This window comes from Temnothorax nylanderi, unplaced genomic scaffold (assembly GCF_030848795.1).
Source record: "Temnothorax nylanderi isolate EJ_2023f unplaced genomic scaffold, tnyl_v1.0 TNYL_tig0277_pilon, whole genome shotgun sequence".
NCBI lineage: Eukaryota > Metazoa > Arthropoda > Insecta > Hymenoptera > Formicidae > Temnothorax > Temnothorax nylanderi.
In genome coordinates this window covers 83,456-110,330 of record NW_027249339.1, presented here as the reverse complement: position 1 = coordinate 110,330, position 26,875 = coordinate 83,456, and the positions used below count along the sequence as shown (strand labels likewise).

Here is a 26,875-nt window from a genome sequence, read left to right as displayed (position 1 = left end):
TATAATGCTTTCAGCTTTAAGGCTCAGTCACAATGAGAAAAATAAGGAATAAGATAAAGGAATAAGGAATAAGGCATGTTGCATCTCACTTTAACCTTTAGAGGCCGGGGGTGGTCGAAATATCGACCACCTAAAAAACACAAGCTATTTGATGTTTTCGGGCAAAATTTGTGTGTTGAATAAGGGAAAAATAGTAAAAAAAAAAAAAAAACTCTTCAAGTCCTTTTCCCGGCCTCTAAAGGTTAATGTACATGTACTGAAGTGAGATGCGACATTCCCTTATTCCTTAATCTTATTCCTTAATCTTATTCCTTATTTTTCTCATTGTGACTGAGCCCTTAATGATACCAAACCAAATAAAACAGAAAATAGAATATGCCATATAATATGTATACTATGTTATGTACTAACTTATATGAGACGGGGACCGGGAACGGATGCTGCTGCTATCAAAAGCGCTATCTTCATGTTCTTCATCAACGACATCAAGATTAACTAATGTGGAGTTACACTTCTTCACATGTGCCCTCATTCTAGCGACCAATCCTACCATATTTAAATCGCATTTTCTACATCTTGCTTTGCTAGGTTTGTTGTGTTCTTTAATTTCATGGAAACGACACCATATTGGATCTTTCTTCCTTCCCGTCATTTTGTATCAGCGTATACGCGTCCGGCGAGAACACAAAGTCCTATAATTCAATTCAACACATATAGTCGTGCATACTTTACAGGAAGAAAAGAGAACAATTCGCCAAGTCGCAAATTGATCAGCGCTATTTACCGGCTCTGCAACGTCGCGTTGGTAGCTCAGAAACTTGATACCACTTTTCCTCTTTAAAGGCAAAGCACTCGACGCTCCTGATCGCCTTTGGTACTTGGCCACCGATAACAAGTAATACTTTGGGTAGTCCTCTCGGTTGTCTCGGTTTGGTACGCGGCGTTTTGAATAGTGACTTTTGCTCACCTTTCAGTAAGTGATACTTCTTTAAAGCTTCGATCAAGAAATCCTTGCCTGCGGAAATTAAGGAATATGCATATCTTCTCTTAGCGTATACATACAGCGTATACATCGTAATAGCAAACTTACATTGCAAATTTGCCTTGAGGAGCGGTTCCTCTTCCACACGTTGTACCAAATACTCTTGACTACTCTTGAGAGAGCAAAGGCAAGCGCACGTGCTCCATTAACAGAGCCAAATCGTTTTGTCTCTTTTCGAGATTGTGGTGTACCCATGAGATAACGCATTCGAATACTTTCTCCTCGGAAGGTACCATTAAGCGGTCGCTGCAGATAAGTTTAGCCACTTGTTCGGGTGTCAGAGTTAAGAATTCTTCCGCATCGACCACTTCCCTACAATCGATGTTAAAAAATGCAATTAATACAATTAATACCGCATAATACAATCTGACTGAATGGATCGGGACTCGAGATGCGACTTACGAAAAATGCTGCTCGATGTAACTGTCCACGTGCGTCAACAACTCGAGACATCCATGCAAATAGGCAAACGCCCTAATACCGAGACAATTAGACGGATGCAATTGAGCTTGTAGGAAATCGCAACAGGCGTCTCGTACGTCCGTCAGTTGTAACAAATTTGCAGCAGGTAGGAGCACCTGCACGTTATCCTCGGTGACGTGAACCTCGGCGGAGTAAACGTAATCTACCAATAACTTTAACGCCGAATAATCCACGCCTTGCAACGTTATCCTTTGTTGATCGCGCGCCTCGAAACTCGTGAACATGGCATGATAAAAGTAAGGACTGCACGCACTCACGCAGCGAGGACCATTTTGTGAGCCGGCACTTCCATGATGTAGTGTATGTACTATATTTTTTAAATAGTCTGGTAAATCAGATAAAGAGAATAGATAATTAATATCGTAAGTAACTACTCATATAAATAACATAAACAAAAGTAATTACTTACTTCTGTATTGCTCTGTCACTGTCCGGTGTTGTTTTCTTCTTTTTAAATTAGTTCGTGCATCTATATTTTGTGCAATACTCGCGAAAACATGATTAATTGCAATCGCCCGCGCACTAATTACCAAATACGATACGCGCGGTATTTTGTACGGCACTCACGGCATTAAACGTATGTCGTCTAGCACGTGCAGGATACAGCCTCTCCTAGTCGCACTGCTGGGCGATACTCGTCGCTAGGCGTAAAGCCCGGTCTACATAGACCGCAGTTCGGAAAACGCAAGACACACGCACAGTCCACATGTCAATCTAACCTCTATACACAGAGAGGTTAGATTGACATGTAGACTGTGCGTGTGTTTTGCGTTTTGCGAACTGCGGCCTATGTAGACCGGGCTTAACGGCGTGCCTTATTTTTCACAGCCTCCGCCGTTAGAGTTTTTAATTTTTTAAATTTTGGCAACGTTATTTATATATTTACAGTTTAATGCTACGCTAGCGCAAAATTTAAATGACTGATAGCGTTTTTCTTTGGCAGAACTGGTGCGCACTCAGTGCACACTGCACTGCACATTAAAGCCGTCGTACACAAATCAACGTAAAGTGTATGTTTAATATAAACGGGTTAAGTCACGAACGCCTCTATACTTTATTGTACTATTTGGTAAAATGTAAAATACTAAAATATGTATTGGGTATTTTATCAATCAAAATATTTGCATTTTATTTTAAATATTTAATATTATTAATATTAAAGAATAAAGATTAAAGATTAAATTAGTGTACAACGGCTTTAATGTGCACTGAGTGCGCACTAGTTCTGCCAATGAAAAACGCTATGACATTATTACTTATGGATGCTCCGCACATATTTTACTTTAAATCTTCTTGCATAGATTAAAGCTATCAAGTGTTTTTTTTTTGCTTGTTTAAAACATGTTTTTTTTGTTTAAAACATGTTTTTTTATACCTTAGTTTAAAACACAAATAAAACATACAACATTGTTTTAAACAAAAAAAACAATGTTTTTTGTTTAAAATAAAAAAAACATGTTTTTTGCCAACCCTGTTAATTATTATTCGTGGATTGTACCGCGAAGTGTACATCTAGTACTATAAATTTTGTCAAATAAAGCCTTATCAGATTAAGGCATTGGCTCAGTAGAGGATGACTTCAATGTTTTTCTCGCCGCCCAAGAGGAAGCCTAATAGAAATCAAAATCGGCAAACGGAAAATACTGCCTCGTCATTGGACACTTTAAATCAAACTGTATTGTTAGATCAGGCAAATGAAGCTATGGCGAATAGTAATCTTCCGATGGAAAGCGAAATAATTGTAGAAGCCGACAATCCGAGTACGGACGCGAGCGTTTCAGTTAGGACAAATACCGTAAATACTATAAATACTGTAAATATTCCTCCGTCTGTCGGGAGGGGTAGGGGTCACAGAACACCTACCCCTCCTACAGGAGCAATACCACGCATTTCACCGGTCGCCAACATGTTAGGAACTGTCTGTTCCCGTTTAGACGCCATGGACGGTCGATTAACCGCAATTTAGTCTATAAAGGAAACGGTTGATCTTATGATGGAGAGATTCAACCACTTATTGAGAACTCAAAACGTCAGTAACGCTAATATAGATTTGGGTAAGCAAAATACCTTCAACGAAACATTTCCGCGGGTTAATCTTGCGTCTGAAGGGGGAGCTAACAGACAGAATCCTATATCAGAATACTTAGGCGATGACGAAGCTGACGAAATAAATACCGATAACTTACAGCCAGTTAGGCGTCGCGAAATTTCCCTATTTCAAAGAGAACCATCTAATCCCTCAGGAGCATTCGTTCCATATAAAGATCTTAATGCACATAAAATTACTCAAGTTATTTCAAATAACGAAGCAAACTCACGACAGAATGCTCCATCCGGTGAAAGAGGTTCAATCGAAAGGGAAATACGCCGAGTACATTTTCGAGCCAACGATTATCAATCAATGTTGCGAAGCTCGGCTGCGGCCGAGCCCCCGTGCGCTCGGCGAAGTCTACTGCAATGCGATGCGTGTGATCGGCATGGTTGTTTTCCCGGCACGTCATATGAGCGAGGGGATCGTTCCGCCTTGGGTCAGCCTGGAGATGACCGAGGGTTAGCTTTCTCGAGAAGGGATGCCTTGTCCTGGAGATCTAGCGACTCTAGCGACGAGGACGAATTTAATCGCGCACGTAATATTCAAGATCCATATACGCAGAGAAGTACTGTGCCACCGAATTATCGTTGCGGCAGAGATAGCTCCCTATCCGCGAATGTCGATAATCATGAAAATTCTATCGCGTTCAAAATTGGTCGAATTGTAAGTACATGGAAAATTACCTTCCCTAAAACCGAAAAGGATCCCGATCAGTTTTTGCTAATATTAAAAGACTACTTGAGTATCAGCGGAGTACACAAGGACTTATCCGTGCCTTGTCTATCGAAAATATTCGAGGGCCCATACCGATCGTGGTACCTTGTTAACAAAAAATCGTGGCGAACATGGAAAGACTTCTCGAGGGCTTTTCGTTACCAGTGGGGAGTTAAAAAGGCGGACGGCGATCTTTTTGTTGAGGTGCGAGATTTGAAACTCGAAAAAAGGGAAAGTTTGGCCGAGTTTGCCTGTAGAGCGCGACTTCTTTTTGAGCAAATGCAACGACCTCCCAAATTCAGAGAACAATTAAAACAAATTTTGGCCAAATTTAACCCACGTCTTACATTCGAGATTCTAAACTTGCCGTTAAGAAATTATGACGAATTCTTCCATTATATTAACGAGCGTAACTATTTATATAAAAGAGCTGTTGAATCGCAAAATTCGCGTCCAAGTCAAGACGAACTGAGCTAGGTTGTGTTCAGTCCAACCCCGGCGGAGGAGACGAAGACGACCAATTGACCAGCGACGACGACGGGAATGATTATAATGGCGAACAACTCACCCATTTAAAAGCCGTTGAACAGAAGATTTCAAGAAAATCAAAGAAACATCAGGAACCTCAGGGCTCTAAAACTCTGGTTCGACACAGGCTTGAGCAGAACTTAGAGCGTTTCGATAAGACCGACAAACAAACTAATCCTGCGACCTCACGGACGGAACAGCCAACAAGCAGTTATTCAAGAGGATCTTACGATCAGAGTAAAATGTTCTGTTATAACTGTGGGCAAAAGGGGCATGCCACACGCTTCTGTACTGCTGGCCGGCAGGTGGTGTGTCTTGGTTGCCGAGACATCGGTCATGATAGTCTAAATTGCCCGAAATCTCAGGGAAACGGACCGAGCCCGCAATAACCACACCTCAGGTTGTTAGCACCAAGGGCCCACACGAGGTATTAGGAGAAACAAGATCGACAACTAAAGTTACACCTAACAAGGAAACGATTAACATAGAACAGGTTAAAAATCTGGACAAGTCAAGTAATACAACTTGTTTAGAGACCAATAAGATCAAAGTAGGAACCACGTCGTCCATTGAGTTAAATATCTTGGATGAATCTGAAGACGAATCAGAGATGTCCGATGAAGAAATCGAACTGATTAATCAAAATAAACTAGAAATATCTTCTGACAAATCTCTTTATTTGTCATCAATTACAGACGAACCCACCGACACTACTGACCTCACTGTTATTACTCAAGTTCCGGGTCGCAATACATTGAGAAACTGGAGGCCTTCTTGTCTGCCGCCACATGCTGTTCATCGCTTAACTCAAAGACGAATCTATTGTGATGTTAAAGTTAAAGAACCAACAAAAGTTGTAAAAATACCCGTCGAAATTTCCATCTTTGGAGAAAAAATTAGCGGGATTATAGATAGCGGCAGCGAAAGATCCTTCTTGAGTGAATCGGCTTATCATCGTGTCAAAAATTTTCAGATTCAGGAAATAACGCCCGACACTTCGTCGAGGATGGGTGTACGACTTGGCGATCAGTCTGTGGTTAGAACTCTGGGTGGTACCAGTTTTGTAATCGATATTGGCGATGTTTACGGTCCTCAGTGGTTCAGCGTACTACCAGGGCTGTCAGGTGATCTAATCCTCGGCATGGACTTCTGGCTGACGTTTAAAGTAATCGTCGACCCATTTTCCCGGACATGGAATTTGGCCGGTAGTAATTACACTTTTTCATTGTCTCGTCGTTTTGTTTTTCCTACGGAGCTACAGACTCTTACCGTAAATCAGACTCAGAGGCTAAAAGAATTCTTAGACGCCGAATTCGCAAAATTTGATGAGAAGTCCACCGGCGAAACTGACCTCATCAAACATGTAATTGAATTAAATGACCCCACGTCGCATCGTCAGAAACCGTACCGACGAAGTGAAGTCATCCGTAAATTCATCAACAAAGAGACGGATAGATTATTGAAGAAAGGCTATATCACCTGGAGTAATAGCGAGTGGGCTTGCTCGCCTGTTGTTGCTCCAAAAGCTAATGGCGGACTCAGGCTCTGTATAAATTATCAGCCTGTTAATCGTCAAACCAAGAAACCTGCTTATCCCTTGCACAACATGAGATCAATTTTGTCGCAATTACATCAAGCAAAACTCATTTCGACCTTGGATATGAGTGAGGCTTTTCACCAGATTCCCATGGACGAAAATAGTCGAAAATATACTGCGTTTGTTGTTGAGGGTAAAGGACTGTTGGAGTGGCTTAGGATGCCGTATGGTCTTACAGGCGCGCCGTCAACTTTTCAACGGTTGATGGATACCTTAAAAAGACGTCTTAAAGAATTAATTGCAGAACGAAAACTACCAAATAAATGGGCTGATCAGGTGTTTACCTACCTTGATGATTGGATAGTTCTTAGCCAAGACCTCGACGAACATATGGCCTTGTTGTCGTTGGTCTTTGAGGTACTCGGCGAGGCAAAGCTAGTAATTAATAAAGAAAAGAGCAGCTTTGCTTGCAAAGAAGTTAAGTTCCTAGGCTATATTATTGATGAATTTGGCATGAAGCCGAACCCAGAGAAAATTCAACCAATTCTCGACTTTCCCGTTCCGAAGGATAGGACTCAGTTACGTCAGTTTAACGGCCTCGTAAATTGGTATCATAGGCATCTGAGAAACGTTGCGAGGATACAGGGACCTTTAAATAAACTGACTAGTCCAAAAGTCCCTTGGAAATGGACTGAGGTGGAACAGGAAGCTTTCAACAAAGTCAAAAGGGCTCTAGCTAACGCGCCGCGATTGTATGTTCCAATACCGGGACAACCATTTATCTTATATACGGATGCTAGCGACTTCGGCTTAGGAGCAATACTTGTACAACTAGATCCCGATACCCGTAAGGAAAGCCTCATAGAAGTTTTGAGTCGTCCGTTAAGGGGCCCAGAACTGCATTACACTACAACCGAAAAGGAGTGCTTAGCTGTCGTCTGGTCTGTCGAAAAACTGCGGTGTTATCTGGAAGGCATGCCATTTAAGGTCGTCACGGATCACCAAGCGTTACAGTGGCTGCACGGACTGAAGAATCCTGTGGGTCGACTTGCCAGATGGGCGATCTACTTTTATTAGCATGATATGACGGTCGAGCATAGACGCGGCACGATGAACGAAGCGCCTGATGCATTATCACGGATGTTTGACGTTGATCCCCTTGGCTGGGAGGAAGTGATTGAGGAGACGATCCGAAATAGACTTCAATTAAACTCAATTTGTGACCAAGACTGGTACCAGACAAAATTCAAACTGGTACGTGCACAACCAGACAGATTTACTGAATGGAAAATAGAAAACGGTAAGCTATTGTACTATCGACCCGACTATGAAAAGGCTGTCATAGATGATGAATATCCTTGGAAAAAGGTGGTAAAACCGGATGACGTACTAATGATCCTACGCGAAAACCATGACACACCGCAAGCTGGGCATTTAGGGAGAGACAAAACGTTAGATAGAATTAGACAAAATTACTATTGGCCCGGTATATCGCAGGACGTTAAAACTTACGTCGAAAAGTGCGAGACTTGCCTTAAAGTTAAATATAACCAGAATCCTATAAAGGGCCCGTTGATGACAAGGCCATTACAAAGCCCGTGGGCTCAGTTGTCTATTGACACCGTTGTCTCGCAAACGCGAACAAAAAGAGGTAATTCTAATGTTATGGTAGTTCAGGATTTGTATACTAAATATGTCGAGTTATTTCCTTTGCGGCATAGAACAGGTAAACTTATTGTTAAGTCCTTGGACACTCTTTTTGATCGCTGGGGCGCTCCAAAATCTATTGTTATTGATAACGGAACCGAATATATTAATAAAGATGTCAAAGTCTTTCTAGAAGCCCGAGGGATAGAGCATATTACTACACCGTTAAATCACCCTCAAGCAAATCCTGTCGAACGGGTCAATCGAACAATAAAACCTATGATAGCCGCGTTCATAAATGAGAAACATAACGAGTGGGATGAACAATTGTCGAAAATTCAGTTTGCATACAACACCGTGCCCCATGCGGGTGGTAGAGTTTCACCATTCTATTTAAACCACGGTCGCGAAGCGGTATTTAAGAACATAAACGAAACCGTCGCAAAAAGCTCTCAACAACCGATGGACGATTCCGTGGATTATTGGGTCAAAAGATTGAGTAGAATCGACGAATTTCGCCATAAAATCGAAAGTCAATTAAAATCGTATGCAAAACGACACCTTGCCAAGTCTAACAATGACAAATCAGTTAACGTAAAAATAGGGACAGAAGTTTACTATCCCAACAAAAAGCTGAGTAACAAAGCTGAAGGTTATTCCGCGAAATTCGCACACCGATATATGGGGCCTGCGTTTGTTAAAAGAATTTTAGGGCCGATGGTCGTTGAATTGGCGGATAAAACTGATAAAGTTATTGGCAAGTATTACTTAACAGACTTAAAAATTCCACGTCGTAGTTTACGCGGTAACTGAGAGTGCGTAAACAAGTTGATAAAAGAATAAACAAGGATAGCTGTTTCGAACTTCGAGGGACAACTGTCAACCTGAGCGATACCAACGAACAATGCGCCAACCGTCCCGACCCTGGGGAGACCGCCAAGTGCCTTCATGCATTGTTGGCAGAAAATTTGGAAATCAAGGCAAGAAATCGAGCCCTAATTAGGAAAATCGAGTCCACGCGAAGCAGAACTTCATCAGTCATCGAGGCACCAACAACAGACGTTCCAAAAGCCCCAACGACTGTTGCGTAATCTTCCACCAAGTTCAAGAAGACGCCACAAATTGTCCTGCTTAGACGTTGAGGTCTGAAGGGGGAGGATGTAACAGGAAATTCTGCGCCCAACGTCCCGCAGTCTAAATTCTCGCGTTAGAATAAGGCAACTTAGCGCTAGGTCTAACATTACTGCCGAACGGACCTCGACGGCTGTGCCGGTAACTACACATCGTCCGACGGCCAATGAACGTCGGCCTTACCTGTGGCGACTTCCCCTTGCTCTCCCGGACCGCAAGGGGTTGCCGGCGAAAAGCGGGACCGATCACTCTTGGTCTGAACGTCTCGTGAATAAGTCGAATATTAATACTGTATAGATAATGTCGGCGAAGTAATTTGAAAGTACATATTTATATCGATCCGTAACGTTCTTCTTATTCCGTACTTCTGAGTTCCTGTTCCATATGCGAAGACGATACTATACCCAGGAATAATCTTATTTCAAGGAGCAAGCAAAAAGAATTAACCGATCTAATTTGTTCATTTGAGAACGTAAGTAAACCAGTTGTTTAGATTAAATAATGGATCCTTCCAACTTCCCACCCCTGAGTTCCATTCAATCATAATTACATTTAACGTTACTAATTTACGTGAAATTAGTTGGCGCCCATCTTTGATATCGAATAATCCATAAAATGTTAATACTGCAATTAAAATTTAAATCTTGTGAGCCCTAACAGTCATGGACCCGACCGCGTTAGGTGTGGGCTCTATTCATGTAAATTAACAAAAGTTATTAAAAGAATAGGTCCTGTCTCACTATTCATCAAATATTGATACGTCGAACCGCGAAATATCATCTCTAGCTGTGTCATTGGTTGTTTAGCAACTGCAAATAATTTCTGCTTAATATGATTTTTCTGGTTTAATTTTAATATGGTTTTTTTGGTTAATAACGGTGATAGAACTTGTCAACATTTTTTAATTTTAATCTCCTTCTTTCCCAGATCAACGCCCACTAAATCGAAGTAAATCCCTCATGTGCCCGATATATTTGTTCAGGCGTCTTCCGTTCGGGATATGTCCGCCCCCTACCCCGCTCAGAGCCTGGCTTATGACTGGCGTCTGTGCGTATACAATATTTTTTAGAAATAATGCCACCGATAAAAAAATTTGCGAAGATTGTCTACTCGGTAAATACCAACCGGTTAGACAGGGATTCGAAGGCGTACTGTGGCATTTCGTGCAGTACGGACCGCGAACAGATTTCCAAACGTGTGCGGACTGTAATAAAACCCTAGTCGATTATCGCCCGGCAAGCGAGTGCTCTGAATGTACGATCATCGAAGATGTTTTCGAAAGATACATCCTAAATGAACAAGCAGAATACCATAATTCTGACCGCCCCATAAGAATCCTAATTGACCAGACCCTCTGGTGATCGAGATCCGAGCCGCGAATAACCCCGGTACGAAGTTGTAATTACATTTATGTACATCAGCTTAGTCTACAAAAAATAAGATATATATTTGCAAGTGTATAATTACATAAAAATATATTTTTTATTTTTAAAAATGTGAAAAAATTTTTTTAATTAATATGTTGTGTCACGCTTGGCTATCTGGGCACATATTACTACTATTGATCGGTTCCGGAAAGATCAGATAATTTCAAATTAATTAAGGCTGGTTTATACAGGCCGTAAACCGTTATGCCGGAACCGATAAATTTAACACTGCGATTTCAATGCTTTCGTTCATTTGCCGTATTTCCTTAGAGTTTGATACAAAACATCTATTAATGTCACTTTGTTCTTATAGAAAATATCGTTTCGATAAGTAAAAATTATTAGTTGAATGTATTTTCGCGATGGATCCGACAAAAAAGAAGAAAGTTTATAAGCTTATTCTCTCACCATCATATGAGTCTACACAAGTTTGCAAGAGAACACGTGATAGATGGCGTAATAAAGCCAAAAAGGCAAAAAAAGAAAGTAAGTGGGTAATCCATTCAAGAATATTCAGTCCCCACGAGCTAGTCAGATCGCAACTAAATTTAATAAATCGAATGGTTAAGGCTCCTGGCTACTCGCCACAGTCATGTTGAATTTGTGATATCAGAAGAAATGACACATTAAAATTTCTTGCGTGCCAATTTTAAGTAAAAAGATATTTAAACAGAAAACACTCGATAGTTTTAGCACTCGATAGTTTTAGCACAATTTAGCAAAATAAAAAAATAAATAAATTACTCGTAAAACTATCCTTTTATTTTGACAGTTAATTAATAAACAGCCATAAATGATTATGACTGTTACATATCTCATTTATTTTATGGAAAAAAGGAGAAAAGGAGCATTTTACAAGTGTCCTAAAACAATCTAAAGTGTATTTTTGTTAAAATATTATTTTATTTAAAAATGGCACGCAAGAACTTTAAGTGTGAATTTCTCGCCTTTGACGTCACGATTTCCAATATGATGAACCCATGAGTCCTATTAAGGACTGGCCGTATAGTCATGTAAAAATGCAAATGTTTATAGTACACTACTTTTTGAATTAAAAAGTAATTTTAATTGTCAAAAGTATCACAAATATTTCTCACAATGTCGTGTTGAATGCGTCAGGTAATGAAGAAAGTAATGTACCCCATGAGAATGTTTCAAGCTGTCAACCGGGAACGTCAAATTCTGCAGATAATTTCGTTTTTCCTGCTGTGTCGGAGAATGAAGTACCAACCATTGGTTTTCTGAACGAGGAACATGATTTCCTTCTCGATACATTGTCGAATGCTTCTATTAAACCTACTGACAATCGTAATTATATGTTAAAACAACCTAGCTTCCGAAGCGCGGATCTAGCTCGCGGCTGGTCAGAGTTCGGAGTAGGCGCGGAGGAAGACACAAGACTCGGTTGAAAGGAACAGTGACAAGTTTATTCTATCGAACGTAACGAGATATACAGTAAAAGCGCGGGCGCAGCGGGACTATGTACAGAGCGCGCGGGTGCGTCGGCGGTATGTACGGAGATCGCGGGAGTCGACGGTATATACAGAGATCGCGGGAGATCGTGGAGATCGCGGAGGCGGAACTAGATATACAGTAAAAGCGCGGGCGTAGCGGAACCATGTACAGAGCGCGCGGGTGCGTCGGCGGTATGTACGGAGATCGCGGGAGTCGACGGTATATACAGAGATCGCGGGAGTCGACGGTATATACGGAGATCGCGGGAGTCGACGGTATATACAGAGATCGCGGAAATGCAAGCTTGGCCAGCGGTGGCGGTAGGCGCACGCGGCGCAGGACCGCGCGGGATCGAGCGGCTAAGATTCTTAGCAGATGTAGAGATGACTCTCTATATCCGGGCGTCTCGGAATATGCGGGCGGGGAGCGGTACCGGGTGGCCAAGATCCTTGGCGAGTAAGAGAAGAGCTCTCTTACCCTGGTTCACTCCGGTATCACAGGTTTTCGGAAGGAAGATCGAGTCAACCGCCTAGATTCGTCACTTGGCAGAGCCAGAGATGCCTCTCTAACTCCTGGTTGTTCGAGTTTTGGGATTGCGGGATCCGTGAGCAGCGGAACAGGTCGGATCGGTTTGCTGGCTCACGGCGGAATCTAAAGTTGTTAAAACTTCGTCGGTTTATATACCCGCGGCGGTGTGTGTCGGTGTGGCGGGGTATACGCGACGGCAATCGCGAGTGCCGGGATGGAGCGGCGGGGCGTTCGGGAAGTGCGGCGTCCCGACGCCGCGATTGCGTTCGGCGGCTTTCGGCCGTTTTCGGCACCGCTCGGCGCTCCGAGGCGGTTGCCGCGGTGAGTCCGTTCGCGGACTTATACGCGAGATAATACATTTAAAAAGGGCACGCTGTGACTTGTCTCGCCCGGCGGGTGTTCGGCCGGGCGGCATCCGGCTGATGCTCGCCGGGAACGATGTGTTTCGGGGCGCATCGTTACATCACCCCCCCCCCCTCTCTAGAGCGCGAACTTGGCGCTTCACGGACGGGCCCTTGGTTTGGCCGGTAGTTTTCGGATCTTCCGGACCGTACCCTCGTGATTGAAGCGTACATGCCACTTGTAGCCTCTTTCGGTTGTCTTCCATTCCCGGGTGACGTGGGCGGCGTTGTGAGGCACCAGAATTACGTGGCCTGGCTCTACCTCTAACGGTATCTTCGGGGGTAGCCGGGAGCCTACGGGCCTGAGTGCCGGTACCTCCGCGGCTGGCGGTGCGGCAGGCGGTACGGCCGGTGGGGCGGCAAGGGCCGGTGGTGCGGCTGGCGGAATAGCCGGTGGTGCGGCTGGCGGTGGAGTCGGCTTGGCGGCGGCCTTTCTTCGGGCCAGGTATTCCGCTGGCGTGACCCGGCGGCGCGGCATTGGCGGTGGCGGGGTTGTTAACCACTCCATTTTCTGCCTCCGTTGCTGGTCCGACCTCTGGATCACGCATCCGACCGTCGGCACGTTTTTGCGTGTCGGCGGAGCGGCTGCGGATCTCGAGGCCTCGGCGGTGGCGGTGATGGAGGCGGCGGACCCCGTGGCGAACAGCCTCGTCCACGTGGCTCCGAAATCCGGGCAGGCCGGGTCGTAGGCGACGGGCTCGGCGAGGATCGCGTCGATTTCGGCGAGGATATCGTTCTCGGTTGTCGTTGTCTCCATTTCGAGAGCTTTAACTCGAGTGTCTCATTTTGTTCGTGGAGCTCGTTTATTTTCCTCGTCGCTATTGTTTACCGGGTGGTGGGGGCCTGGGGCAATGTTTTTAAACTCCGTCGTCGTCCTCGGTGTCGTCGTCGGGGTCGGCGTTGTTATTGGCGTCGGTTTCGTCGTTGCTTTCGCTGTCGGTTTCGGCGGCGGTTTCTCCCTCGGTTTCGTCGCCTGGAGGGGTGGGGGGGGGGGGTTCTGGCGCGGCTTTGAGATCCTGAACGTGGATATGTCGGATCCACTTTCCGCTCTTATCGCGCAGGTCCACGATTACGGGGGACACGATACGTCGCACCTCGAGGGAACCTTTAAATTTCGGCGCAAGTTTCGCGTTGAACGCTGCGGCTTTATTGTAGAGTGGGTACTCGCGCTTCCATATCCAGTCTCCAATTTTCGGTTTCCACGCTCGTCGCCGTAGGTCATAGTATTTCTGCTGCCGCTGGAACGCGTGTGCGAGATGTATTCTCGCGAGCTCAAAAGCCTCCTCGAGGTGTCGGCGCGTTTCGTCGGGCGGCGGTGCGGCGGTATTTGGTGCGGCGTCCCGGTTGAGGGGTGATACTGGCTCGCGGCCGTAGACCAGGTATGCTGGTGTGTATCCGGTTGCCTCGTGCCGCGCCGTATTGTACGCGAACTGCAGTTCTGGTATTCGTTCGTCCCAATTTCGATGGTTTCTGTCTACGTATTGGGACACCATGGTCTTTATTACGCGGTTTGTTCGTTCTACCGGGTTACAATGTGGCGCGTGTACGGGCGTGTATGCATGCCGCACGTTATGTGCGGCTAGCATTTTCTCGAGTTTCGTGGACCGGAGCTGCGTCCCGTTGTCTGACAGGATTACTTCGGGGCATCCGTGCCGGAAAAGTATCGCTTCGGCGATATTCGTTGTGACGGCGGGTGCGGTGGCGCGGCGTAAGGGACGCATCTCCAGCCACTTTGAAAAACGGTCCTGCATGGTCAGGAGCCAGGTATGCCCTCCCTTCGAGCGTGGTAATGGTCCTATCAGGTCTAACGTGACTTGTTGCCAGGGGCGGACGACGGAAGTGGCGTGTAGCGTACCGGGCGGTCGCGTCTGCGCGACTTTATGCTGTAAGCATTTCGGGCAGTTTCGGACGTATCGCGCTATTTCCCGGAACATGCCGGGCCAATAGTAGTATTGCGCGACGCGAGCTATCGTTTTCGCGATCCCGAGATGTCCGGCTGTAGGGGCGTCGTGATTTTGGTATAGTATTTCGGAGCGGCGGTCTTTGGCCACGCACTCTTTCTATTGCTCGTCGGCGGGCGTTTCTTTGAAGTCGAGATTGTGGAGTACGTGAGTAGTTTTCCCTCCTTTATTTCGTAGTCCGGGTATTCGCGTGGGGCGTTTTGTACGGCGCGCACCGTTCGGCGATACCAGGGGCAACGGGACGGGGGAGTAACGGCGGCTGTGGTGGGCTGGCGAGATAGCGCGTCTGCTACTCGGTTAAGGGCTCCCTTCCTGTAGCGGATTTCCAGGTCGTACTGCTGGAGCTCGAATGCCCACCGGCCCAGCCTCCCGGTGGGTGCGTCGATTTTCTGCAGCCACCGGAGCGACTGGTGGTCTGTGAGAACGGTGAACGGGTACCCTTCGAGATAGTCTCGCATGCGGCGGATCCCCCATATTACGGCTAGGCATTCGAGCTCGGTCGCGCTGTAATTCCGTTCGGCCTGATTGAGAGTTCGGCTCGCGTACGCGATGACCCGTTCGCCCTCCGGGAAATTTTGCGTCAGTACGGCCCCTACTCTGGTGGTGCTGGCGTCGGTTTGCAAGATAAAACGGCGCGTAAAATCCGAACAAGCGAGAACCGGCGCGGTAGTCAGGGTCGTTTTTAGTTGTTCGAACGCGTTCTCTTCCTCGGGACCCCACGCCCACCGGGCGTGCTTGCGGGTTAACGCGGTGAGGGGTGCGGCGACGGTCGCGAAGTCTTGTATAAAGCGTCGGTACCAGGAGGCGACGCCTAAAAACTGTCGGATCTGTTTTACGGTTTGCGGCCGGGGTCACTGGGCGACGGCTTTGACTTTCTCGGGGTCGGTGCGTATTCCTTCGCGGTCGACGATGTGCCCTAGGTACTGTAGGCGGTCCACGCAAAACCGACATTTGGCAGGATTGAGTTTTAAATTTGCGGCTCGGAGCCGTCGGAAAACTTCCCGTAGGATTCGGAGATGTTCCTCGAATGTCTCGCTAATTACACAGGACCACAAAAAATTTTTTTTGAAAAGCAACTGGGATCAGAGTAGGTGTTTCTTATAGATTTTGGGTCACTGAATCCGAATTCGTAAACCGTTTTGCTCCATCACGTCTAGATTTTTAGATAATCGAGAAAAATAGCGAAAAATCTGTGAAAATTGAAATAAACATTTAAAGAAAGAGCAAAAGTATAACATCAAAGAAAGAGAAAAAGTATAACATCAAAGAAAGAGAAAAAGTATAACATCAAAATGCGGTCGCAGAACTGATTTAAATATATTTTGGTAAGTTAAATAAGGTGTAAAAAAGGAGGATGTTAAAAAAGGGACGAATTTCGCACAAAAAGGTGTAAGTAAAAGAAATAGTGTTTTTTGTAGATCTTGATCTCCTGAATACGATAAAGCTAATAAAAAGTTCGTGGTGCTTGGGGAACACCTTGAAAATTGAGCATAAACGTGGTGTATTTACAGAAATTCGGATGAGATATATGCTATATCATAAAATGTACTGGTGAAAGATTTGTTGGGGAGAGGGAAAAGGGGGAAGAAAGAGTGTTTTGTGTGCGTGTGTGTGTGCATGTGTGCGTGCGCGAGTGCGGGTGCGTGTGCGGGTACGGGTGTGTGCGAGTGTGCGCGTGTGTGTGCGCGTGTGTGCGGGTGTGTGCACACTCGCACACACGCGCACGCGCACACACACCCGTACCCGCACACGCACCCTCACCCGCACCCGCACCCGCACCCGCACCCGCACCCGCGCACGCACCCGCACCCGCGCACGCACACACGCACACACACACGCACGCACGCACACACACACGCACCCGCGCACACACACGCGCACACATACACCCGCACCCGCGCACACACGCGCACACCCGCACCCGCGCCCGCGCACATACACACACACACACGCACACGCACCCGCACCCGCGCACGCACACACGCACACACACGCGCACACATACACCCGCACCCGCGCACACACGCGACACCCGCACTCGCACCCGCGCACATACACACACACACACACACTTACACGCACCCGCACCCGCGCACGCACACACGCACACACACACACGCACGCACCCGCGCACATACACACACACACACGCACCCGCGCACACACGCGCACATCCGCACCCGCGTGCGCGCGCACGCACGCGCACACACAACACTCTTTCTTCCCCCTTTTCTCTCCCCAACAAATCTTTCACCAGGGCATCGATTCTCTAACTCAAATATAGTGAAAATACTAAAAGTGAACAGCTCGCGCGATTCAGTAACTTTTACTATGATGAAAATGCGTGCCATCTCACGGGAGTTTGTTCGGCAAGAAATTTCTTGTCGAATGATGAAATCCGAGAGAGAGAAGCTGAAAAATAGAGCGAGAGACGCGTGGAGACCACAGATTTGACAGATTCTATGTTTAAGGAAGGTTAAGTGTCGCACAAATAATAAAGCCCGAAAAAGTAAGAAAAATGGAAATATTCATGGTGGCTGCTTTAATACTTGAGGAAGAGAATGACGAAGAGGCTTTTGAACGCAATCAGATTATGAGGGTTACACGAATGTTACTCAGAGATGCATTAGATCCTTTTTCAGTGTCTGATAGCCAGTTTCGTAAACTGTACAGGTAAATTTTCATATTTAAAGTCTTTTAGTAGTGACAAAGTTTTATATTGCAGCGCGTGATTACATTTTATGTTTTAGACTGACGAAAGATGCAAGTCGTATGCTCATTACACTATTGGTGCCATTTATGCCACAAATATCACGGAAAACTGCAATATCTCATGAATTACAGGTACAATATATTTTGAATTTTCTATTTGTGTAAAGTTATTAAATTCCTAATGATTTTTTTAACTTTCTTGATTCAATTCTTGTTATTTTATGTAGATACTAGCATCATTAAACTTCTTCGCATCAGGATCCTATCAGAGAAGAACAGGCCAAGATTTCTTTACGTGTATGTCTCAAACGTCATTGAGCCGTTCCCTTCATGCGACTGTCAATGCATTGAATTGTATTATTGACGATTGGATTTGTTTTCCAGTAACCGCTGATAGAATTCAAAGAATCAAACAAGGGTAATAATTAATAATTATATGATTTATGTATGTACGTAGAATGCAGATCGAATAAATCTAAATTTCTAGTCAGTTTTTATATTATATTTTATTTTATTTTATATAATATTCAATATAAGTTAGATTTTTAAAGATAAAAATATTTTGTTAATCTAATATTTTTTTCAGATTTTTCAGAAACGGCGGTTTTCCAGGAGTTATCGGAGCAATAGATGGAACACACGTTGCCATTTTTCCACCAGAAATTGAAAGGGAATATCTATTTATCAATCAAAAGTTATACCATTCGTTAAATGTATTAGTTGTAAGTATATAAATATAATTTGTAATGCTGGAATATATGTATGTACTAAATAATGAATGTGATTTCAGATTTGTGATTCCAACTGCGAAATTCTAGCCGTAAATAGTGCTCATGGTGGCCGAACACACGATGCCCGAGTGCTCCGATCATCAAGAGTATTTGCTCATTTAGAGCAAAGGCACAGAGAAGGTGAAACAAATTCCTGGCTTCTAGGTAAATAATTATATTGTCCAGTAATAATATCAATAAAAAGAATTATATTTAATTATGTTCATGCTTTACTGAACTTCTTTAATAGTACTTATAATTTTCTTTAATTATGCATCTATCAAACAAAAATCTTAGCTTTGGTTAAAGACTAACATTGTATGTATTTTAGGTGATTCTGCATACCCTCTTCTACCTTTTTTACTGACGCCAAAATTGAATCAAGTAGAAGGAACTCCAGGCGCAAGGTATACAGATCATCATGTCCGGACTCGTGTGACTATAGAGCGATGTTTCGGCATTCTAAAAGGTCGCTGGCGTTGCTTAAGAAAGGAACGAGCTTTACATTATTCTCCACAATTTGCTGGTAATTTCACTTTTTAATTTATTTTATAATTTTCTTTATAACTTTCTTTTAGTATTTTTAGCTGCTTTCGCAACAGAATCAAAATGATCTAGATTAAAATAATCCGTAGTTATGATTGGTCAAATGTGAAATTTCATTTTGAACAATTATAGCGCACGAATCATTTTAATCTGAATCATTTTGATCTGTCACGAAAGTAGCCATGATTAAGTTTATGATTAAGTTTTATTTTGCTTTTACATTATTTTATATGTTAGTTTAAGGTCACTAATTTATAATTTTACTATTTTTTGCAATCTGTATATATTGATAAAATATTTTGTTATATAGCTCTCATTGTAAATGCTTGCTGCATTCTACACAACATGGCAATTAGATGGAGAATTCCAAACGATGAAAGATATCTGGATGAAATAGATATTGAACCACCGATACCATGTAATATTGCCGAAGAAACTGGAGAACAAACCCAAACTCGAGTGATTCAATGGTATTTTACTAATTAATTAATCTTAATTCGATGTTATATTACTAGTATTTTTATAGATTTATTGTATTCATCAGTAATTTAAAGGTGCTTTAAAAAAATTTTTGTAACAAACATATCATTGAATTGTCCGACAAATCTGTACAATATTTTACGTAAATTCGGATGTATATCGAACGTATATTATTTTAATAGTGAATGAGTAGGGAATGAGAAAGTATATTATTTTATTTGTAAACAACTGTATGATAAATATGTAATATATTTATGTTTATTTACATAAAAAATACAGTGTACTTTATTTGTAAATTTTAATATCTAAACAGGTCACACATTAATCAAGATTTTGGAAATTAAATTTGCAAAAATGAAATAATTAATTTTATAATAACTAATTTTGTAATTATAAGTAATTTTATATAATTAATAGTAAAATAATTTTCTAAATCATCTATATAATGGAGAGTGACAAAGCAATTACTAATAATATCACAAAAAAATAATATAATTATACAACTTAAAATGACAATTAATTAACAAAAAAATTGCACCAATTCTCTTAATACTTATGAAAAACAAAACTCCCATAGAAAATCTATTTTGAACTGCAAAATAGCTAATTGTAAAATAAAAACTAATTAACAAAATAATTGCACCAATTCTCTTGGTACTTATGAAAAATAAAACTCTCCCATAGAAAATCTATTTTGAACTGCAAAATAATTAATTGTAAAATAAAAACTAATTAAAACAATAATTGTACCAATTCTCTTAATATTTATGAAAGACATGAAACTCTCCCATGCAAAGCTCTCATCAGTATACTTCGTTCTCCTTATTTTATTCCAAATATTGTGGAGCAATGGATCGAATTGCATTTGTTAATTCATCTACCTTTTCAATCAACGATGTTAGGAGTTTGTTGCGTTCTTGGTAAGTTTGTTTTTTTAATTCTAACTCTTCTTTTGCTACAGTCAATTTTTCCTCTTTTAATTGTAACGTTCGGTTCTGAATACTGCAGTAATCCGCGGTGTGCTGTTCAAATAATTGTTTAACATTCTGCTTCGTTTTCTTGTTACCGGTATCTACAAATTAAATATAATTAATATAAATTTTTCTCAATAATAGACATCGAAAGATAAAATAAAATAAAATAGTGTTAATATATCATACAAGAGATGAATCGTCAATAGTAATTAATTTTCATTACCTCTGTCATCAGAATATCTCTTGTTTTTTGATATTGTACTGGAGCTCTGGCAATGTACTTGTTTTGGAATCTGTACATTTTCTGTAGAAGCAAGTACATTGGAGGATATCTGAAACAGAATAAAATATTTTTATATACTACTTTGCAAGAAATAGATACATCGTGAAGAAAAGAAACATCATATATTATCATTGCACTTACATTTATTGAAAGATTATCTGTATCATCATTCATTATGTCATTGTCAAAGAGATTTTCCTGAAATTTATAAGATAACACAATATTAAAACTCTCTGTTAATAATAATTAAACTATTGTAAAACAATATTACTTCAGCATCGGGTTGCAAGAAGGAAGTCGTATCTTGAGGTCTTTGGAAGCATGAAGTTTTTTGGATCTGCGAACTCTGCGAGGTTTCTTTGGTGGTTTGCCAGTTCTGTTTTATTTTCTTGTTACCGATATCTAAAACATTCAATATTATGATTAATATTAGTTTTCTTCAATAATATATGTCAAAAGATTAAATAAAATAAAATAGTGTTGATATATCACATAAGAAAGGAATGGTCATTATAGTAATTAATTTTCATTACCTCTGTCATCAGAATATCTCTTGTTTTTTGATATTGTACTGGAGCTCTGGCAATGTACTTTTTTTGGAATCTGTATATTTCCTATAGAAGCGAGTACATTAGAAGATATCTGAAACAGAATAAAATATTTTTATATACTACTTTGCAAGAAATAGATACATCGTGAAGAAAAGAAACATATTATCATCGCACTTACATTTATTGGAAGATTCTCTGTATCATCAACATTTATTACGTCACTATCGAAGAGATTTTCCTAAAATTTGTAAGATAAAATTAATATTAAAACTCTATAGTATATAATAATGATTTTAAAACTCTACAGTAAAACAATATATTACTTCAGCATTGAGATGCAAGGAGGAAGTCATATCTTGAGATCTTTGGAAGCATGAAGTTTTCTTGATCTGCGAACTCTGCGAGGTTAAGAACTCTTTGGTTTGGCAGATAGGAGAATCCTGCAGATTCTGTGACGTCAAAGTTTTTCGAGCGGTCGAGTAAGTAGAAGTGACGTTATTATCACCAATAGCTCCTCCTTCAGGAATATCAGACATTCCACTGGCTTCAGGTGTTAAAAACTCTAATAAATCGTCTTCGGAGGGGCTAGTATCTAAAGTCTTTGGTGGTCCTCCTCCAGTGCCTGCTGAGTAACTTTTATATGTGGCTACTCTTTTTAACAAATTTGATTTCCAATCACGCCATGTCTGTAACAAAAAAAGAATAATCTTGCTATTAGTGTTATGTAAAATAAGATAGTATTATATAAAATAGTAACTAACAAGTTAAATTGGTATTTATTTAACGTATATATATTTACCTTTGCCCATTCTTTTGGCAGCTTTTGAGGACCACAGCCTGCACAATTGAGAGCTGATGTTACTTCCTCCCATAATTCATCCTATAAAAAAATATGCACATATTTACTTATAATTTTTATTTACAATTTATTATTTCTATTATTTTACGTTTTTAAAAATAATATTTATGTCATAATAAAATAATTTATATTATTATAGAATATAAATATTCTTACTATTAGTAAGAATATTTACTAATCTAACCTTAAAAATCTAACCTTAAAAATTTAACCTTACTATTCTTTTTTTATTTTCGCGGTTATATCGTAATCTACCTCTTCCAAAATCGGGATGAGACCGCATAAAATTAATTAGTATTTGTTTCTGTTTCTCCGTTACATTCATTTTCGTTAAAAAAAAATTATTGCAATAATGGCGTGATACTTTTTATTTTAGATACGCGGTCTGTTTTCTCTCACATTATCACAGTATCACATTAGAAAATCTAGTGAGTTCGTATTTTCACTTTGACATTACAGAATCGCACGAACAAACTCACGTGAGATGAAAGTGCGAAAAGTGAACGATCTCACTTAAATTACAGAATCGACCCCCAGTACATTTTATGATATAGCATATATCATCCGAATTTCTGTAAATACACCACGTTTATGCTCAATTTTCAAGGTGTTCCCCAAGCACCACGAACTTTTTATTAGCTTTATCGTATTCAGGAGATCAAGATCTACAAAAAACACTATTTCTTTTACTTACACCTTTTTGGGCGAAATTCGTCCCTTTTTTAACATCCTCCTTTTTTGCACTTTATTTAACTTACCAAAATATATTTAAATCAGTTCTGCGACCGCATATTGATGTTATACTTTTTCTCTTTCTTTGATGTTATACTTTTGCTTTTTCTTTAAATGTTTATTTCAATTTTCACAGATTTTCCGCTATTTTTCTCGATTATCTAAAAATCTAGACGTGATGGAGCAAAACGGTTTACGAATTCGGATTCAGTGACCCAAAATCTATAAGAAACACCTACTCTGATCCCAGTTGCTTTTCAAAAAAAAATTTTTGTGGTCCTGTGTTATTATAATGTCGTCTAGGTATACGAATACGTGAGGTTCCAATTCGGGTCCAAGTACGGTGTCTAGGAGCCTTTGGAACGTGGCGGGGGCGGAGTGCAGGCCGAACGGCATTACTTTGAAGTGAAAGAGCCCTTTCCCGGGTACGGTGAACGCGGTGATTGGTCGGCTAGACGGGGTGAGCGGAACTTGCCAGTAGCCGCTTTTCAGATCGAGTGTCGTAAGATATTTCGCGCCGCGTAGTTTATCGAGGGTGGCGGTAATCTGGGGGAGCGGGTATGCATCCGGCTCGGTCGCGTCGTTGACCCTCCGGAAGTCTATACAAAATCGGTGGCTGCCGTCTTTCTTTCGAACCACAACTACGGGGGAGCTTCAGGCGCTGTGAGAGCGTTCTATTACTCCGTCTCGCTCCATTTTCTCGACTTCGCTATCGATAACGGCCTGCATGGCCGGGTTACGGGGTCGGTATCTCTGTTTAATCGGGCTAGCGTTCGGTTTTAGGCGGATGTCGTGCGCCGTTCGGTCGGTGGGCCCGCGGAGGGTTTCGAAGAGCGGTAGTTCCTGCTCGAGGAATTCCCGCAACCGTATTTCCTCGGCCGGCGTGCGCGGTGCAATCCCCTCGGTAGCGGCCGTCCCGGGGATTGTCTGCGGGGTTGTCGGGTCGGGTGGTGCGGGTACGGCGAGTCCGATTTTCGCCCAGAAGTCCACTCCGAGGAGCAATGCGTTCGCCAGGTTCGGCATGATCGAGAAATCGTGCCAAATCGTGCGTTTCGTGGTCTGGATCGGTATACGGACGCGGCCGGGGAGGGCGATGCGGTGGCCGTTGGCCAGTTGCACCTCCTCTTCGTCGGGCACGATCGCGAAGCCTAGGTTTTGTGCAAGTCGTGCGGTTTTTTCGTTTACAAACGATATTTCGGACCCGGTGTCGAGCAGCGCTAACAGTGATTTGTCGTTTACCCGGATGTCTAGGTGCGGCCGGGGAAAAAATTTCACATCGAGGACCGGGGGGCGGCCGGAGTTTCCGCGGTCCCGGCGGCGTTTCCCGGCGGGGGGTGGCAGTCCTTTGTGAGGACTCCATCCTTGCCGCATTGCGAGCAGAATTTCTGTGCGGGGCGACGGCAATCGAATCGGGTGTGTCCCCGCTGTTTGCACCTCCAGCAACATTCCCGTCGGTTGTACGCGGCGGCGATGATCGGTGTTTCGGCGGTACTAGTTTTCGCGGGGGCGCGCTTCTTCCGATTTTGCTGTAGCCTTTCGTACTCGCCGGCGCGTTGCTGGAGGTCGCGAGGGCTATCGACGTCGCCTCGCCAGATGCGGTTCTGGTAATCCGGGTGTAGATTTTCGTATAGTTGCTCGACTTGTTCTTCGGAGGAGTATCCCCCCGCCCGTCGCATGAGCGTGAGTAGGTAGGTCGCGTATTTTACGTAGGCCTCCCCGTCCTTCTGCGTACGATCGCGGATTTCATTGACGAGCTGTAATCGGTACCGGCGGGGTAAGAACGTTTCTTTAAAGTCTGCGATAAAGTCGTGCCAATCGAGCCATCCGTCGCGGTTGTTGCGGTACCAGAGGAGCGCGTCTCCTCTCAGGAGTTCGGGTAGTCCGCGTAGCCAGTGGTCGTCCGAGAACTCGTACGCGGCGCGGAGTTCGTCGATGCGCTCGAGAAATGCCCATGGGTCCTTGCCCTCGAAATGCAGCCCCCACTTCCGCATTTGGTTCATGATCTGCGTGGTGGGGGGTGCGGGGTACGTCGGGCGGTCGGCCGGAATTATGGTTACAGGTGACGTCGCAGCGGGTATGGTCAGTGTCAGGGCCGGCGGGGGATCGTTTTCTCTCGCGGGTTTCTGGAACATCTCGGGGTGGGTGTCGATAAATTGGTTTAATCGGCCGCGGAGGTCTTCGATCGTGCCTTCGGTGTCGAGGCCGAGAGTCTGGAGTTCGGTTATTAAATCGGCTTTGTTGATCGGTAATAGTGCGCCTTTATTTTTTCCGCGTCTTGTGCCTGAGCCTTTCGGTCGGTCCTTTGTTCGGGCGCCATAAAACAACCTAGCTTCCGAAGCGCGGATCTAGCTCGCGGCTGGTCAGGGTTCGGAGTAGGCGCGGAGGAAGACACAAGACTCGGTTGAAAGGAACAGTGACAAGTTTATTCTATCGAACGTAACGAGATATACAGTAAAAGCGCGGGCGCAGCGGGACTATGTACAGAGCGCGCGGGTGCGTCGGCGGTATGTACGGAGATCGCGGGAGTCGACGGTATATACAGAGATCGCGGGAGATTGTGGAGATCGCGGAGGCGGAACTAGATATACAGTAAAAGCGCGGGCGTAGCGGAACCATGTACAGAGCGCGCGGGTGCGTCGGCGGTATGTACGGAGATCGCGGGAGTCGACGGTATATACAGAGATCGCGGGAGTCGACGGTATATACGGAGATCGCGGGAGTCGACGGTATATACAGAGATCGCGGAAATGCAAGCTTGGCCAGCGGTGGCGGTAGGCGCACGCGGCGCAGGACCGCGCGGGATCGAGCGGCTAAGATTCTTAGCAGATGTAGAGATGACTCTCTATATCCGGGCGTCTCGGAATATGCGGGCGGGGAGCGGTACCGGGTGGCCAAGATCCTTGGCGAGTAAGAGAAGAGCTCTCTTACCCTGGTTCACTCCGGTATCACAGGTTTTCGGAAGGAAGATCGAGTCAACCGCCTAGATTCGTCACTTGGCAAAGCCAGAGATGCCTCTCTAACTCCTGGTTGTTCGAGTTTTGGGATTGCGGGATCCGTGAGCAGCGGAACAGGTCGGATCGGTTTGCTGGCTCACGGCGGAATCTAAAGTTGTTAAAACTTCGTCGGTTTATATACCCGCGGCGGTGTGTGTCGGTGTGGCGGGGGTATACGCGACGGCAATTGCGAGTGCCGGGATGGAGCGGCGGGGCGTTCGGGAAGTGCGGCGTCCCGACGCCGCGATTGCGTTCGGCGGCTTTCGGCCGTTTTCGGCACCGCTCGGCGCTCCGAGGCGGTTGCCGCGGTGAGTCCGTTCGCGGACTTATACGCGAGATAATACATTTAAAAAGGGCACGCTGTGCCTTGTCTCGCCCGGCGGGTGTTCGGCCGGGCGGCATTCGGCTGATGCTCGCCGGGAACGATGTGTTTCGGGGCGCATCGTTACAATGTTACTGAACGAGAATCCAAACGAAGATTCCATTGAACAAATAGCCGATGACCTATCTTCGAGCGAAAGCCAATCCGAAAATAATAAAAGTGAATCGACTTCAGCACATGAAGACGATTCCCAAGACGAGTCCCCGGACGAATCCCAGTACGAATCCCAAGACGAATCCAATCTGCATTTCAATACTGATAAGATGCATGGTACCACCGTGATGTTTCCCGAATCTCATCTTACGGTATCGGATGTATTGCTAATGATAGAAACATATGCAGTGACAAAAAATCTCACGCGCCAAAATCAAGATGACTTGATAGATCTTGTTAAGATTGTAGCTGGTCCTGATTTTGAATGCTGGAATGCAACTCATTATGCAAGAGGAAAAGTTTTTAATCCACCTCGCGATAAAATGACATTACATTTCTATTGTGAAACTAAAAATTGCTACCAACTGATAGCCTCGAAAAGTTTGGCAGAAAAAATGTGCCATGTGCGAACTGAATGTGTATCTTGTAAGAAGCAGTATACACTTTCGTCAGAAAGTTTGAATCAGTTTTTGTCTATTGATATAAAATATCAA

The 26,875-nt window shown here is 43.7% G+C and overlaps 3 protein-coding genes across 3 annotated transcripts; 1 reads left to right on the top strand and 2 right to left on the bottom strand.

Annotated features, from left to right (window-relative positions):
• Positions 1 to 512: 512 nt before the first annotated feature.
• On the bottom strand, positions 513 to 1,817 carry LOC139780423 (ring canal kelch homolog). Its single transcript, XM_071719052.1, is given in 6 exon segments — positions 513 to 692; positions 785 to 1,015; positions 1,091 to 1,160; positions 1,162 to 1,354; positions 1,445 to 1,782; positions 1,785 to 1,817. Coding segments are annotated over 6 exon segments (909 nt in total). The 3' UTR covers positions 513 to 648.
• Positions 1,818 to 17,355: 15,538 nt separating this feature from the next.
• On the top strand, positions 17,356 to 19,673 carry LOC139780424 (putative nuclease HARBI1). Its single transcript, XM_071719053.1, has 7 exons — positions 17,356 to 17,619; positions 17,697 to 17,790; positions 17,886 to 18,076; positions 18,245 to 18,380; positions 18,449 to 18,593; positions 18,760 to 18,954; positions 19,285 to 19,673. Exons 1-7 carry the CDS (start codon positions 17,465 to 17,467, stop codon positions 19,458 to 19,460), a joined length of 1,092 nt encoding a protein of 363 aa, XP_071575154.1. The 5' UTR covers positions 17,356 to 17,464; the 3' UTR covers positions 19,461 to 19,673.
• A 301-nt stretch (positions 19,674 to 19,974) lies between these two features.
• LOC139780416 (uncharacterized) lies at positions 19,975 to 22,639 on the bottom strand. The gene is made up of 9 exons (XM_071719051.1): positions 22,339 to 22,639; positions 22,062 to 22,142; positions 21,586 to 21,948; positions 21,441 to 21,500; positions 21,245 to 21,353; positions 20,983 to 21,113; positions 20,853 to 20,909; positions 20,652 to 20,760; positions 19,975 to 20,526 (listed from the first exon to the last, which is right to left on the bottom strand). Exons 1-9 carry the CDS (start codon positions 22,444 to 22,446, stop codon positions 20,282 to 20,284), a joined length of 1,263 nt encoding a protein of 420 aa, XP_071575152.1. The 5' UTR covers positions 22,447 to 22,639; the 3' UTR covers positions 19,975 to 20,281.
• Positions 22,640 to 26,875: the final 4,236 nt, after the last annotated feature.